General features: G+C 42.1%; 1 protein-coding gene across 1 annotated transcript in view; it reads left to right on the top strand.

The window, feature by feature from the left end:
* The window catches only part of LOC311236342 (arylsulfatase G-like), a gene marked incomplete at its 3' end in the record, with an annotated part of 20,276 nt that extends 6,292 nt beyond the window's left edge, over positions 1–13,984 (top strand). The window contains exons 3-6 of the mRNA XM_084338416.1: positions 4,161–4,396; positions 6,898–7,009; positions 10,133–10,282; positions 13,978–13,984. Coding sequence (XP_084194542.1) covers positions 4,161–4,396; positions 6,898–7,009; positions 10,133–10,282; positions 13,978–13,984 — 505 coding nt within the window. The remainder of the gene's footprint in view (positions 1–4,160; positions 4,397–6,897; positions 7,010–10,132; positions 10,283–13,977) is intronic.
* Positions 13,985–17,500: the final 3,516 nt, after the last annotated feature.

The raw sequence follows: 17,500 nt of genomic DNA, 5'->3' as shown, positions 1-17,500 counted from the left end.
ATAGCTATGCGGATGATACACAACTGTACATATCTGCTGAACCAAATGATACAGCGATTAACTCCATTACAGACTGCTTATTGGCAATAAATAAATGGATGAGTAAGAACTTCCTGAAACTAAACGAGAACAAAACTGAAATTCTAAATTCGGCCCCAAAACTAAAAAAGAAACGTTAATAAAGAACCTGGGAGGACTAACCCCTTGGATCAAATCTGAGGTCACTAGTCTCGGGGTTATCATAGATTCAGAACTGAACTTCAATTCTCATATTAGCAAAGTGACCAAAACATCGTTCTTCCATCTCAGAAATATAGCAAAGGTACGACCATTTATTAATCAAAACGATGCTGAGAAGCTAATTCATGCATTCATATCTAGCCGGTTAGACTACTGTAATGCACTTTTTACAGGTCTCCCTAAGAAAACCACAGAGAGGCTTCAGCTAATCCAAAACTCTGCAGCCCGACTGCTAACTAAAACCAAAAGGAGAGAGCACATTAGTCCAGTCTTAGCTGCTTTACACTGGCTTCCTGTAACATTTACATTTACATTTACATTTAGTCATTTAGCTGACGCTTTTATCCAAAGCGACTTACAAGTTCTGTACGACAAGCCATCAGGAAGGGCACAACTCTATCAGCTGAGCAACAATGTTCATCAAAGTGTTGAGTGCTACAGTGTAGGTTAGTTTATTAGGACAAGTGCATGACAGTACGGTTAGTTAGGGTTAGATTTTTTTATTGTTTTTTTTTTTTTTTTTTTTTTTTTTAATTCAGATAATGGTTGAAGAAGTGCGTCTTTAGTCGACGGCGAAAGATTGGACGTGATTCGGCTGTCCTAACTGGGGTGGGTAGTTCATTCCACCATTGTGGGGCAAGGACTGAGAATAGGCGACTTCTCTTTGATGACCCTCCCGGAGCTTGGATAGGAGTAGGTCTGAGGCGGCCAGAAGATGCAGAGCGTAGGGGTCTTGAGGGTGTGTAGTTAGAGACCATTGACCGGAGGTAGGCGGGAGCGGTTCCCTTTGCCGCACGGTATGCTAGGTCGAGGGCCTTGAAGCGGATTCGTGCAGCAATGGGGAGCCAGTGCAGGTCCCTAAGAAGTGGGGTGACATGGGCCGACTTCGGTAGGTTTGAGATCAGGCGGGCCGCTGCGTTCTGAATGAGTTGAAGAGGCTTAGTGGCAGTGGCCGGGAGGCCAGCGAGCAGTGCATTGCAGTAGTCGAGGCGGGAGATGACTGTTGATTGGACGAGGAGTTGGGTGGCTTCTTTTGTCAGGAAGGGGCGTATCCTTCTGACGTTGCTCAGGAGGAATCGGCAGGTTCTGGTCGTCGCTGCGATGTGAGCAGAGAAGTTCAACTGGTCGTCGAGGACAACACCAAGGTTCTTGGCGGTCGGGGACGCAGTCACAGCTGTATTCTCGACTGTGATTGAAAGGTCGGTTAGGGGGGAGGATTTGGCCGGCAGGTGGAGCAATTCTGTTTTGCTTAGGTTCAGTTTGAGGTGGTTGGACGTCATCCAGGCTGAGATGTCGGACAGACAGGCCGAGATCCGCTCAGAGACGTGGATATCTGAGGGAGGGAAGGAGAGGAAGAGTTGAGTATCGTCGGCATAACAATGGTAGGAGAAGCCATGAGACGTGATAATGTTACCCAGTGATTTAGTGTAGAGGGAGAAGAGAAGGGGTCCTAAAACCGAGCCCTGGGGGACACCCGTCCGCAGGGGGCGGGGTGGCCGACAGGGTCCCTCTCCATGACACTTGGTAGGAGCGGTCATTGAGGTATGATGACAGCCATGTCAGCGCAGAGCCAGCCACTCCCATTCCTGCGAGGGCCGCAAGGAGGATCTGGTGGTTGACTGTGTCGAAGGCTGCAGATAGATCTAGGAGAATCAGGACAGAGGAGAATTGACTTCAAGGTCCTTCTCCTTACATACAAAGCTCTAAATGGACAGGGACCTAGCTACATCGCCAACACTCTAATAAATGACAGGCCAGCAAGAACACTGCGATCATCAGCTGCTGGACTACTAGAGGCTCCCAGAAACAGTCAAAAGAGGATCGGTAATGCAGCCTTTATCAACTATGCCCCAAAACTATGGAACAAACTACCCCAAAACATCAGGGAAGCCAACTCGCTAGACTTCTTCAAAAGATCTCTTTGCTCAGGCATTTAAATGAAACATCAGTCAGGGATATCCTGACACAAATTGTACTTTACCTGCACTATTCTTACCCTACCTTCCTATCAAATTCATGTGTCGGTTCTATGCACTGTAATTTTAAGAGCACTGCTCTGTTGTAATTCAAAATTGAACTATTTTATCACACTTTTTACTTCTTACTGATGCACTGCTCTGTTGTATGTTAAATACCCTGTTGTATGTCCGTTCTATTTTATAATTTTTAGCCTATTTTTAAACTGAATCCAACCGCACTTTGTTTTTACTCTGTCTCTTCTATTTTTATTATTTGTTATTACTGAATGAAACTGTAAACAGAGAGACCTATTGGGGATGCTAGATCCTAATGTGAAACACTGTGATTTACCGTACCTTGCTACCTCTCTGTCTTTTTTATGCTCGCTTATGCCTGTATTTTTTACTGTTGTGAAGCACTTTGAACTGTAACTTCTGTATGAAAAGTGCTATACAAATAAAGTTATTATTATTTAGAGGCAATTAGGCATTGTCTTTATTCTCTTGTGTTTGACCTACTAGGCCATGCCTTGCTCTGTTCATATGCTGCTTAAATCGGCTGTCTTTAACCTGAATTTGCAAACAAGATACAAAATCATGCAGTAATGACTAATGTTGACATCATTTCTTTATAATATTGAAGGCTACATCCTGCTACCTTTTTCAGCTTCTCTATTTCAAGGCAATATTTACAAAAACTAAACTAAAACTAGTCATTTGTACAGTTGTACAGTAAATGACCCAAGCTTTGTCAGTATTCCAATGTACAGTGTCCACCCCCCCCCCCCCACCCCCCCCCCCCCCCCCCCCCCCCCACCCAACCCCACCCCACCTACCCAACCTCCTCCAATGTACAGTTTCTACGTCAAATGTATATACTCTTTTTCTGGACACCTTTTGTATCACAAACAGTACTGTATTTGCAAATCTGGTATGTCATAAATGTATAGATGTAGCAGTACTGTCTATCTGTATGTACTGTATGTCATATATGTTATGATTAATTGAAAACGGGGGACCCTGATGTAAACAAGACGAAAGTCTTTCTCTGGTCTGCATCCCCTTAACAATTGTGTGTATTGAGCCGTACTGTACTGTACCCATTCTGCAATCTGTTAATAAACTTTTCAATCAATCAATCAATTTCCTAATTCCGACTCGGTCGAAGGCCTTCTCAGCATCCAGAGAAACGAGAACCTTGGCCTGCTGAGGGGCGGAGCAGTATATCATGTTGATTTCAGAGGCGAGTTTCCTGGAGAAACAACATGTTATATTATCCACCACACGCCGTAGCCACATACCACAAGACGTGTAAATAAAGCCACAGCTGCCTCAATAAGAAAACAAAACACAGACAAAAGAAAAGCACTAATTTCAAACCCAACAGAGTGTCGCAACACTGTCCTGTTGAACTATTCAGCCTATTCATTTCAAAAACACTCTCAAAGAACACCTACGGGAGACTGCATTTCGAAACTGGCCCCTACAAATGTCCTAACCCAGTTGTACAGTAAATTACCAAGTATGGCTTTGTCAGTATTCCAATGTACAGTGTACAGTGTCCCCCACCCCCCACCCCAACCCCCCCCCACCTCCAATGTACAGTCTTTCTCTGGTCTGCATCCCCTTAACAATTGTATGTATTGAGCTGTACTGTACTGTACCCATTCTGCAATCTGTTAATAAACTTTTCAATCAATCAATCAATCAACGTCCTAACTTTCGCTCCCTTAAACATAAAAAAAAAAAAAGTACTAAATTTCTTCTTTCTTAATGTGCAATGTTACATTATTTAACCAATATCTCTATGTGTGTGTGTGTGTGTAGTAAACCATGTCAAATGTGAGATACACATATGTTGAGAAATCTGTGCAGATGCTGACTTTGGATTATCAAGAGAGTAGACTGCCTACACTCTCAAAAAAAAAAAATTTTAATAAAAAAAAACTCAATTTCTTCCAGATTGACAGACTTCCACTCTCCCGCCTCCACCTGCTCCCCGTCCCGCGCGGCCCTCCTGACGGGTCGCTACGGCCGAAGGAACGGGGTGACGCGGAACTTCGCCGTGGGTTCGGTGGCGGGCATGCCGCTGTCTGAGGTCACTGTGGCCCAGCTGCTGCAGGAAGCGGGCTACTACACCGCCATGATAGGGAAGTGGCACCTCGGGCACAACGGCCCCTACAGTCCCACTAAGAGAGGTGAGTGATAATAACATCTCAGTATTAGTGGCTGCAATTAGAAACTGTCAAAATGTCAAAAATCCCCCCCCCCCCTCCAACGCCAATGTACAGTTTCTTCCCCTTTGGATGTATATTTTTTTATAATCACTTTTTTCTTACACATACCGTATATTTGTAAGTCATAAATGTCTTGATGAATTGAAAATGGAAACCTTACAGTATGTAAACAAGACGAAAGTATTTCTCTGGTCTGCATCCTCTTTGCAGTTGTTATTGTTAGTATTGAGCTGTACTGTATTGTCCCCCATTCTGCAATCTGTTAATAACGTTTTCAATCAATCTACTAGTACGGAAACACACAGTTACCGGCAGGGGCCGTGCACAGACATTTTGGGGGTCAGGGGCTCAAGCAAAACAATAAAAAAGGGCACCCACTGACACACACTATTCCCACCCCCTATGTTTCCACACTGTCGCCATCCACAATCACTCACTGTTTTACATTGATATGGTGTATTCTTTTGTGGATACTACTATACATTTCCCTATTTATATTTGATAGAATTTCAATATAATATATAATAAATAAATAAAATACAATTAACACAACCCAAAAAAGGGGATTTTTTTTTATTACTCTGAGGCCAAAAGCCCACCCCCCCCACCATGGGCCCTATCTGTGCACGTGCCTGGTTACTGGTCATTTCCAGAGATGAGTCCCGACACTTTCACAAAAACGTGAAAACCGAACTACAAGATTACAATGTACACTACATTTGAACAACGGTCATTTGAGGGACCCGTCTGACCCATCCTGACCCCTGCATGGGGACCAGCTCCAGTGCCTTGGTCACCTCTTTAAATGAAATGATGAAATGTTGGTTACATGGAAATAGCAGCTATGGGAGCGTTGACATTTTTAGTTGTTGTTATTTATATGTTACTTATGTAGTATAGAATCTAAGCAGTCAGAGGCAAATTACTTTCAGAGGAATACAGTTGTATTAAGATAATACTGCACCATTGGCTGTGTTTACTTGTGGTGGAATAATATGTCCTCGTGGTTTTATTTCATAACCAGCAGGGCGTTTGATATCTTAGTGCTGAGATGAGATCAAGTTCTTGTGTTTTCTAGCAGGTGGTCCATACTGAGCTGAATCACGCAGATAACAGGAGTCTTTTACATAAACCAGGACATTGAACATCTCTGTGTGCATTCTACTGACAAGCAGTCACACAAATTAAGTGTAATTTGAATATATTAATATATGCAAGACCATTATAGATTTTCCACCACACTTATTATTAGGTCAGTTTATCGCGTTAATTAGATTAATTAATTACACAGCAACATTTGTTATGAAAATTAACTAAAAATGTATTACAAAAATGTATTACATAAATAAATTTTTTTTTTTTATCTCATTCATTCCATAAGAACGTAGAATACACATTTACAGAAGTTTTTTCTTTAAAAATTGGGGCTATTTGCATGTTCTTGGTATCTGATTCTAGGGACATCTATGAATCTCAGGGAATGTATTCCCAGTGTCAGAAATACTGTGGGCTAGATCCACAAAGAATGGATTGCATGGTGCAAGTTGCACTCTTACTTACAATTCATTATTAATTGAAAATGGGGGACCCTGATGTAAACAAGACGAAAGTCTTTCTCTGGTCTGCATCCCCTTAACAATTGTGTGTATTGAGCCGTACTGTATTGTACCCATTCTGCAATCTGTTGATAACATTTTCAATCAATCAATCTGCGCGGTGATTGATTGAATGACAATTTTATTTTGAGTAAATTGTAATGAACCAAATGAGAATATCAATACATTTCTTTTTATCTTTGACTGTGAATAACACCATGCTCAAATTGACCAGACCTGAAAAATCTAAGCAAATTAATAGATGGAAGATGATTAAACAGAAGGTTTTGTAGATACAGTACTGAATTCTGCCACCCGGACACATGCAATTTGAAATATGATTATAGAATATAGAATATCAGGCATAAAATGGTTATGTGATTAAAATGCGATTAATTAGATTAATTAATTACAAATCCCTTAATTAATTAGATACAAAAAAAATTATCGCCAGACAGCACTACTTATTATATATATTTGTTTAAATGTATGTGTGTGTGAGATAGGAAGCGACAGAGAGAGAGAGAGAGAGAGGAGAGAGACAGAGAGAGAGAGAGAGAGAGGAGAGAGAGAGAGAGAGAGAGAGAGAGAGAGAGAGAGAGAGAGCGCGCCTGCGCGCGCGAGAGGGGGCGCGAGAGAGAGAGAGAGGAGAGAGAGACAGAGAGAGAGAGAGAGACAGAAAGAGGAGAGAGAGAGAGAGAGAGAGAGAGAGAGGGAGAGAGAGAGAGAGAGAGAGAGAGAGAGAGAGAGAGAGAGAGAGAGAGAGAGAGACCACAGGGAGACAGGTCTGCACACTGTGTCAACAAGCTCCCATCGGGTGTTTTCTCTACATCTCGGCTCATCCTGGCTCCTTCTCTGTTTGCTCAGGTTTCGACTACTACCTCGGTGTTCCTTACAGCAACGACATGGGCTGTACAGACCGTCCAGGGTACGACCTGCCCAACTGCCCCCCCTGTGAGCCGGGACCTCAGGTGCACAGGTGGGGCTTCGTGGTCACAATACACACCCAGCAGAACATCCCACCACACGGTCAAATAGAAGAGAATAAGACATGGACGACATTTATACGTTTCTTGACAAATGTGAGAATCTAAAAGAAAGGGATAGGAGGGCGGCTGGGTAGCGCAGCGGACTAAGCGCCTGCCTGCCACCGCAGAGACACTGGTATCGAATCCAGCTGTCAGCGGTACTTCCGGCTTGGTCGGTCGGTCGTTCCATACTAACACAATTGGCAGTGTTAGCGGGTGGGGAGCCAGCGGGGTGTGTATCCTGGTCGTTGTAAAACAGCGACTCCTACAGGTCGTCGGGGCGCCTGCTCAGCGAGGGAGGGAACTGGGGGAAGCAGTGTGAGCCTCCCACGCGTTACGTTCCCCCCCGGTGAGAGTCCTCGCTGCCGGGTGAAAAGAGGCTGACTCCACATGTATCCGAGGGGGACATGTGATAGTATCTATCAACCCTCCCTAGACCGGCAAGTGGGGGGAAAATGCACGCAACGACCAGGAAGGGGAGTGGGGAATTGGCATAACAACTAAATTGGGATGGGAGAAAAATAGAGGGAAAAAAAGGAGGAGAAAAAGTAGATAAAAAAAAGGAAAGGGATAGGAAACAAGAGAGGTTAGGGATAGGAAAGGAAAAAGCAGATGAGGGTAGAGAAGCCGAAGAGGGTTTTTTATTTTAACTTTTTTTTATTTTTATGATTTCTTATAATTCATTTTACTGTATTTGTTTTTTGTTATTGTAGTATGTTTACGTGAATGTCAATTTAAATTATAATTAGGGAAGGGAGGGGGTTGAAATGTGTTTTTTTGTCCTGTGTTATTGTCTGTAGGTATGTATAAAAGAAAAAATGCAATAAAAATATTGTTAAAAAAAAATAGAATAGAATGGATAGAATAGAAATACTTTAGTCATCCCACAGTAACAGGTATAACGTTAACCAAATAGACCGTGGGCGACGTACCCCCCCCCCCCCCCCCCCCCCTCACACATACACAACCTACAGCAAAACTTTTATATCAGTATAATACAACTCTCAAAGCCAACGTAGAGTTTGTGCACTACTGTACATTTTAACTAGCACTTACCAGCCTCGGGAGTTGTACAGTGTGGTAGAAAAGATCGCTCATGTGAATTAGAAAAGCCAGCCCCGCCCCCCAGCATAGTGAATGAGAAAAGCCTGCCCCTAGTGGAGCAGGACAGTCCCTACACAGTACAGTACACAAAATGATCTAACTCCTACTGGAAATTTGGCACTACAAATCGCTCACAGTAAACAGTAAACATTTAGGTAGACAAACCAAAGTCGCGAATAAGAATAAAAATAAGCCTAAGAATAAAATACGGTCCAGGATTTACATTTCCTATGTTATGTATATACATTGTAATATAAAATATACAGTAATATACAGAAATGTACAGTAAGTGTATTATTGAACAATGTTGTTTTAAAACATTGTGGACCCCAGGAAGACTAGTTGTTGTCATGCAACAGCTAATGGGGATCCTAATAAACTCAATAAACTCAATAAAATAAGAGTCCAGGAAGATGGTAACTGTCACCCTGTGCTCAGTGATGCAGTGAGGCGCGGTGATGCATCGTAAAGTCGGTAAACACAGTACTTACCGTGTCAGGGTAGGACATTAACAGGGACTGCTGCTGAAGGGTCATAAAGTGTGGGGTTAGGGTTGCAAACCATGCTCCAGGAATCAAGGATCGGAAATGGAAATTATTGTGATCAGTCTCTATAAGTAGCTTATATTATTATAGCGGACTGTTTCTATGTGTTGTCTTGCAACTCTGTACATTTAAAAACAAGTTGGCCCCCAGAATCTGATGAGGATTTCTTATCACACTCATCAACTATTAAAACTCGCCTACATTCAGGTACTGTTTACAGACATATTTATACTGTATTTGCACATGCAGTTACACACCCCACACATACTGTAGTTTGTTATGTCCACCAGGCATCCCGCCTGGGAGAGATAATTTAGAATCAGAAATCAGAAAACCAATCACGACCTGTTATTTCATTGTTCGTTTACAAATTATATATGACAATTAAATAAATATTTTGAATTATGATCTTCCATTCTAGTGACTTGTCGACATAGTTGGGCTTTTTTTTCCATTCCCCGTAGACAGTGGATGATCTCTGTTGTATGTTGCGTGTGTGTTTGGATACCGGTAATTATAATGAATAGAATAGAAGTACTTTATTATTATTTTTGTATCCACTTTTTCTCCTTATTTTTCGATTTTTCTCCCATCCCAATTTCGCCTCGCCAATTCTCCCTTCAATTCTCCCCCCCCCCCCCCTGTCTTGAACGTTGCTAGACTATGCCTCCCACTGGTCGGCTGTAGTGAGGATAGAAGCCTTGCATCACGTGTCCCCTCCGGTACACGAGGAGGCAGCTGTCGCATCTTTTCACCTGAACAGCGCGATCTCTCAGTGGCGAGGAGTAACGCATGGGAGGCTCACGCTGCCCCCGATACTTCCTGATTCTGCTGTACAGGCGCACCAACCGACCTGTAGGAGTCGCTGTCCACAACGTCCGATCCCCACCCACCAGCTTTCCCACCCTCTAACACTTGCCAATTGTGTTAGTATGAACGACCGGCCAAGCCGGTAGCAACGCCGAGAGCTGGGCTCGATACCAGCATCTCCTGCGTCAGTGGCGAACGCCTTGCCCACTGTGCCACTCAGCCGCCCTATAGAGGTACTTTATTAATCCCGAGGGAAATTTATCACCACAGATCGCTTACAATAAATATTTAGGTAGTCAAAAATAAGAATACACAGTCAAAGATATACATTCTAAAATATGTATATACATTCTAAAATATACAGTCCAAAAATACAGTCCAAAAGTATACAGTAAAATGTACAGTAAAATGTAAAAATTTACAGGAAGATATACAAGGATTTAGGATTACAGTCCGGTGCAAAAAAAAATTGCCTTGATGAATAATGCAATGCGAACGGTAATAGATGGTGTCTGCTGCATAATGTTTAATATTAACGAATAAACGCGCGGCTGCCGCTTGGTGAAGATTTGTGCTCTACTGAGCGCAACCTTCTAGCTTGTCTCTGTGTTGCAGATCGAGGAGGGCTGTACGTGGGGGGGGCTGCTATTCCAAAGTGGCCCTCCCTCTGTTTGAAAACAGCAGCATCGTGGAGCAGCCCCTGGACCTGTGGACTCTAACACAACTGTACACCTCTACCGCACTCAGGATTATAAACAGTGCAAGGTACGGCCCAGTATGGTACAGTATGGTACAGTACGGCCCAGTATGGTACAGTATGGTACAGTACGGCACAGTACGGCACAGTATGGTACAGTATGGTACAGCATGGTACAGTATGGTACGCGTCTATTCGAAGCCCAAACAACTCGTATTTCCGCGTTCGAGTTTTGCGCTCTGATTGGCCACTGACCTACGCTATTACGCCCCCCTTATGTACGTCAGTTATCTTCCTCCAAGAACAGCTGTTTCCGTGACTTTAGTTTGCGAGTACTTTATTATCTAAAGATGGTAAGTTAGAGTGTTGTGTTTGTTCATAGTTAAAGACGGTAGAGGTTGAGTACTTTATTATCTAAAGTAAGTTAAGAGTGTTGTGTTCATTAGTTAAAGACGGTAGAGGTTGAGTACTTTATTATCTAAAGATGGTAAGTTAGAGTGTTGTGTTCGTTCATAGTTAAAGACAGTAGAGGTTGAGTACTTTATTATCTAAAGATGGTAAGTTAGAGTGTTGTGTTCATTCATAGTTAAAGACAGTAGAGGTTGAGTACTTTATTATCTAAAGATGGTAAGTTAGAGTGTTGTGTACATTCATAGTTAAAGACAGTAGAGGTTGAGTACTTTATTATCTAAAGATGGTAAGTTAGAGTGTTGTGTTCGTTCATAGTTAAAGACAGTAGAGGTTGAGTACTTTATTATCTAAAGATGGTGAGTTAGAGTGTTGTGTTCATTCATAGTTAAAGACAGTAGAGGTTGAGTACTTTATTATCTAAAGATGGTGAGTTAGAGTGTTGTGTTCATTCATAGTTAAAGACAGTAGAGGTTGAGTACTTTATTATCTAAAGATGGTAAGTTAGAGTGTTGTGTACATTCATAGTTAAAGACAGTAGAGGTTGAGTACTTTATTATCTAAAGATGGTAAGTTAGAGTGTTGTGTTCGTTCATAGTTAAAGACAGTAGAGGTTGAGTACTTTATTATCTAAAGATGGTGAGTTAGAGTGTTGTGTTCATTCATAGTTAAAGACAGTAGAGGTTGAGTACTTTATTATCTAAAGATGGTAAGTTAGAGTGTTGTGTTCATTCATAGTTAAAGACAGTAGAGGTTGAGTACTTTATTATCTAAAGATGGTGAGTTACAGTGTTGTGTTCATTCATAGTTAAAGACAGTAGAGGTTGAGTACTTTATTATCTAAAGATGGTAGGTTAGAGTGTTGTGTTCATTCATAGTTAAAGACAGTTGAGGTTGAGTACTTTATTATCTAAAGATGGTGAGTTAGAGTGTTGTGTTCATTCATAGTTAAAGACGGTAGAGGTTGAGTACTTTATTATCTAAAGATGGTAAGTTAGAGTGTTGTGTTCATTCATAGTTAAAGACAGTAGAGGTTGAGTACTTTATTATCTAAAGATGGTAAGTTAGAGTGTTGTGTTCATTCATAGTTAAAGACAGTTGAGGTTGAGTACTTTATTATCTAAAGATGGTAAGTTACAGTGTTGTGTTCATTCATAGTTAAAGACAGTAGAGGTTGAGTACTTTATTATCTAAAGTAAGTTAAGAGTGTTGTGTTCATTCATAGTTAAAGACAGTAGAGGTTGAGTACTTTATTATCTAAAGATGGTGAGTTAGAGTGTTGTGTTCATTCATAGTTAAAGACAGTAGAGGTTGAGTACTTTATTATCTAGAGTAAGTTAAGTTAAGGCGAGAGCGTAGTTTCTTGGAGGTGAACTGGCGGCGTACATAAGGGGGCGTAATAGCGTAGGTCAGTGGCCAATCAGAGCGCAAAACTCGAACGCGGAAATACGAGTTGTTTGGGCTTCGAATAGACGCGTGTGGTACAGTGCGGCACAGTACGGCACAGTATGGTACAGTACGGCACAGTACGGTACATCATGGTACAGTACAGTATGGTACAGTATGGCACAGTATGGTACAGTATGGCACAGTATGGTACAGTACGGCACAGTATGGTACACAGTACGGCACAGTATGGCACAGTATGGTACAGTACAGCACAGTATGGTACAGTACAGCACAGTATGGTACAGTACGGCACAGTACGGTACATCATGGTACAGTATGGTACAGTATGGCACAGTATGGTACAGTATGGCACAGTATGGTACACAGTACGGCACAGTATGGCACAGTATGGTACAGTACAGCACAGTATGGTACAGTACAGCACAGTATGGTACAGTACGGCACAGTATGGTACAGTATGGCACAGTATGGTACACAGTACGGTACACAGTACGGCACAGTATGGCACAGTATGGTACAGTACAGCACAGTATGGTACAGTACGGCACGGTACGGCACAGTACGGCACAGTACGGCACAGTATGGTACAGTACGGCACAGCGGTCGACACAATATACTGTACATATAGAACCCAAACAACTTGTCATGGTTTGACATGATGGCGGAAGTGTTGGTAGTGGGACCCAAACGCAGACAGGCAGTGAGGAAGCAGGCAGGACAAGGCGGCGGGTAGCGATTCAAAAGGACGCTTTACTTAAAGCAGGGGACACGAATAAACGTAACACAAACTGGTATAAGACTTACTAGAGACGGGGTGAACAAACATGGCATGGCAGGCGGAGTGAACGAACAAGGTAAACTAAGACAGTAAAATGAGCACGGCGACAGGAACAACGACAGGACACCGGAACAGTAAACAATGAACGGGAGACAGGGCAGACTAGACACTAGACAGGTTGATTGACACATGAGGGGTGATTAACAATGAGACACACCTGGGAGGGGAAACAGACTGACAGACTAAAAGGACCACTACAAGACAAGACTAAACACACTGGGGACATAATACTAAAGACAAAGAACTAACCTAAACCAGACAGGACAACCTAGACCAGACACGGAAACACAAAAGCCAACAGGCAGGCAGGGAGACTTGACAAGATGAATCTGATGAATACATAAATGTATGAGGAGTCCAAGATGTAATGAGGGGAATTGTCCAGCAGGTGGCGAAGCAGGGAACTGTCCACGAATGAATGGAGGGGGATGAGGAGGAAATAATGGAGGGGGATGAGGAGGAAATAATGGAGGGGGATGAGGAGGAAAGAATGGAGGGGGATGAGGAGGAAAGAATGGAGGAGGAAGAGGAGGAAAGAATGGAGGGGGATGAGGAGGAAAGAATGGAGGGGGATGAGGAGGAAAGAATGGAGGGGGATGAGGAGGAAATAATGGAGGGGGATGAGGAGGAAAGAATGGAGGAGGAAGAGGAGGAAAGAATGGAAGGGGATGAGGAGGAAAGAATGGAGGGGGATGAGGAGGAAAGAATGGAGGGGGATGAGGAGGAAAGAATGGAGGAGGAAAGAATGGAGGGGGATGAGGAGGAAAGAATGGAGGAGGAAGAGGAGGAAAGAATGGAGGAGGATGAGCAGGGACAGGAGGGATGTGACACAACTTAGTCTTGTAAGACAAAGAGTAGGCCATCTGTTTTTCCCACGTCATCGTTGCACTGATCCAACTGCTTGAGATAAGAGCAAACAAAACAAATGAACTGAATGAAGCTAATCATCATATTGGCACAGAGGCGTATTTTTTTTAGTATTGCATTGGTATTATCTGTGTTGTACTCGATGACCTATGTGGAATTCTAATTGTATTATCACTGTTCTGCATGGCCTACAAACCTTAGTGTGTCTGTGTCCCCCGTGTGTCCCCCCCCTGTTGACAGGAAGTGACCTGTGAACGGAAGAATGTCCTATGACCAGGTCAGGACATACTGTAAACAAACATGTTTTTGTTAGAGAGCGCGGATGTTCCCTTTTCACACACTAAGTTGCACAACCTCTCCCTCTCTCTCTCTCTCTCTCTCTCTCTCTCTCTCTCTCTCTCTCTCTCTCTCTCCCAAGTTTCAACACTGTTTGATGAACATTGTTACTCAGCTGATAGACTTGTACCCTTCCTTCCTGCTGACTTGTCGTACAGAACTTGTAAGTGGCTTTGGATAAAAGCGTTCAGCTAAATGGCTAAATGGAAATATATAACAGTATTGCCAAATCAGTTCATATTACAATATAGAATTATCATGTCAAAACAAAACAGGTTAGAACAACAAATATGTATGATTATGATTATTACTGCTGTTATTATTAATAATAATAATAATAATTTGAAATGTTCACACAATAGGCTATTGTAATTACATTTACATTTAGTCATTTAGCTGACGCTTTTATCCAAAGCGATTTACAAGTTCTGTACGACAAGTCATCAGGAAGGGCACAACTCTATCAGCTGAGTAACAATGTTCATCAAAGTGTTGCGTGTTACAGTGTAGGTTAGTTTATTAGGACAAGTGCATGACAGTAAGGTTAGTTAGGGTTAGATATTTTTTTTCTTTTTTTTCTTCCATTATTTCAGATAATGGTTGAAGAAGTGCGTCTTTAGTCGACGGCGAAAGATTGGACGTGATTCGGCTGTCCTAACTGGGGTGGGTAGTTCATTCCACCATTGTGGGGCAAGGACTGAGAATAGGCGACTTCTCTTTGATGACCCTCCCGGAGCTCGGATAGGAGTAGGTCTGAGGCGGCCAGAAGATGCAGAGCGTAGGGGTCTTGAGGGTGTGTAATAGTTAGAGACCATTGACTGGAGGTAGGCGGGAGCGGTTGCCTTTGCCGCACGGTATGCCAGGTCGAGGGCCTTGAAGCGGATTCGTGCAGCAATGGGGAGCCAGTGCAGGTCCCTAAGAAGTGGGGTGACATGGGCCGACTTCGGTAGGTTTGAGATCAGGCGGGCCGCTGCGTTCTGAATGAGTTGAAGAGGCTTGGTGGCAGTGGCCGGGAGGCCAGCGAGCAGTGCGTTGCAGTAGTCGAGGCGGGAGATGACTGTTGATTGGACGAGGAGTTGGGTGGCGTCTTTTGTCAGGAAGGGGCGGATCCTTCTGACGTTGCTCAGGAGGAATCTGCAGGTTCTGGTTGTCGCTGCGATGTGAGCAGAGAAGTTCAACTGGTCGTCGAGGACAACACCAAGGTTCTAATTAGCAGTATAATAAAGTACATGTAGTTATTTGGATCAAACCAACTTTGACATTAAGTCACAACACTGTCCCTCAGGCTATGGCATGCCTCCCTCCCCAAAGAGGACAGAGGATTTGTTTCTCCTCTCTTAATAATAGAGAACAGTTTGGGATTCTTTCTGTACATTTGAAATGTAGGAGAAAGTGCACCTGCTTCTCGACCTCACCAGTTGTACAGTGACCACATGTTCGTTGGTCTCCTGGTAACCATGTTTTTCTACGTTTGCCTTCGTCAATGGCTAGACTGTGGTCACTGAGCCTGGACCTGGTCAGGATCCCTCTCTGCTTTGTATCTCTGACAGTAGAGAGATATACTCTGCCAATGTATATATTCTCCGTTTAGGCCCCAAAGGGCATCATTGCAATTTACTTTGTGTTTTGGTTTCATTGTGCCAATGTTCCAAAGACGATGTTTGATGATTGATTATTGTACTATTTCGTTTGGAATAAGTGCTGGTCTGTCTGAGACTGGTTTGTGTTAGTGATTGATTCATATAAGGCTCAGCACCAGTTGACTGAGTCACTCTTTTTAGCTCTTGGGTTGTAAATATAGCTTTTGATCTAAGTGAATTTGGGGGACTTATTTTCAAATGTGTCCAGATCTTTTTAGCTTTTTTGAATATGAATGATTAGTTATTAGTATTAGTGTAAATCTCCCTAATTCTCCCTTAGATACATTTGTTGGGGTTTTTCTTTAGACATTAAAAATGTTTCTACAGAATTCAGCATATAGTTTGTCTCATGTAGTGTAGCTGTGTTGACTGAGCCGACTCCATATCTCACTACAGGCCCGGACTGGCCATCGGGAGCACCGGGAGTCTTCCCGGTGGCCTGGCATTTGCAAAAAATAAATAAAAAATTATAATAATTATATAATAATATTTAAAAAAAATTAATTGCAGTCAGCCCACATAACTTAGAAGCAGGCCAGGCCAGTGTTTCTAGTTGCGGCGACGCAATAGTTAGATAACCTAAGTGGGGAACAACTAGGTCAGATCACTGTGACAATCAATCAATCAATCTAATTTAATTGTATAGCACATAGACATGACACTTGTCGCATAGCAAAACAAATTAAAAAGTGCTCCTAAAGTAAAAAAAAAAACAGACAGCGAGTACAGAGAGTAAACAGACAGAGAGTAACGCAGTCTAAACAGTCATACATCTTTTATTCAACTTCAGTCCTGATCATAACCATTTTTATTTTTAGATGTTTTGTTTTTTGTAATGTCAGATTAAAAATGAAATACTCCCACTTCCTGAAGAGAGTTGTTGTTAAATCTGACATTACAAAAAACAAAAAAATCCATCAAAATCAGTGTTGTTGCTACTCATTGACACATGCTAGCCTGTAATAACCCCCCCCCCCCAGAAAAATCTACATTGCATTTGATATATTGAAAATATAAAAGATTTTGTGTGTTTTTTTAACAATAATTTGTGATGCCATCACACACACTGGCATTTAAAGGGTTAAAATTCGAAAATGTATTGAATATGTGGTGGTTATGATCAGGGCTGAAGTTGAATAAAAGATTAATGAAAGAAAAAGCATATCATATTAGTTCCCTAATGGTAAGAGTGAGTATTTTTTTCAATTTGACAATACAAAAAACAAAAAATCCAATCTAAACCAATCCCCCCCATAAAAATCCACTTTGCATTTGATATATTGAAGATATTTACATTTTTGTGTCTTTTTTTAATTGTTTTGAATAATTTGTGATGCCATCACAAACACTGGCATTTAAAGGGTACAATTAAAAAAAATGGTAAAAAAAAAAATATTCCTGGTGGGGGACCCCCAGACCCCCCGCTTAAAAGGTGGCCTGACTGGGACTATAATTTCGCACTATATTTCCTGGCCTGAATTATTTCCCTAGTCCGGCCCTGTCTCACTAACATATACAGTAGCACAATAGGTTGGATTACGTTGTCAAATAATTAACATTTTGATAGGTATGTTTATTTCATAGAATACATTTTTTATTGCATAGAGTGCTGTATGAGCTTTGTCTTTCAGTGCATCCACTGCCATTTTGAAGCTACCTAATGCAAAAATTGGGTGCATTTACATTTGTAAAATGTTTTATTAATGTACGCTGTCCCCCTTGATCAAATAAAGTAAAGCTAAACCTAAATGATTAGGCCAAGGTAGTTATAGAACACGATGTGCTCC

Source organism: Notolepis coatsorum (assembly GCF_963971535.1).
Source record: "Notolepis coatsorum genome assembly, contig: SUPER_10_unloc_2, whole genome shotgun sequence".
Classification (NCBI taxonomy): Eukaryota; Metazoa; Chordata; class Actinopteri; order Aulopiformes; family Paralepididae; genus Notolepis; species Notolepis coatsorum.
The sequence above is the reverse complement of the archived record's forward strand: the minus strand, read 5'-3'. Positions and strand labels throughout refer to the sequence as shown.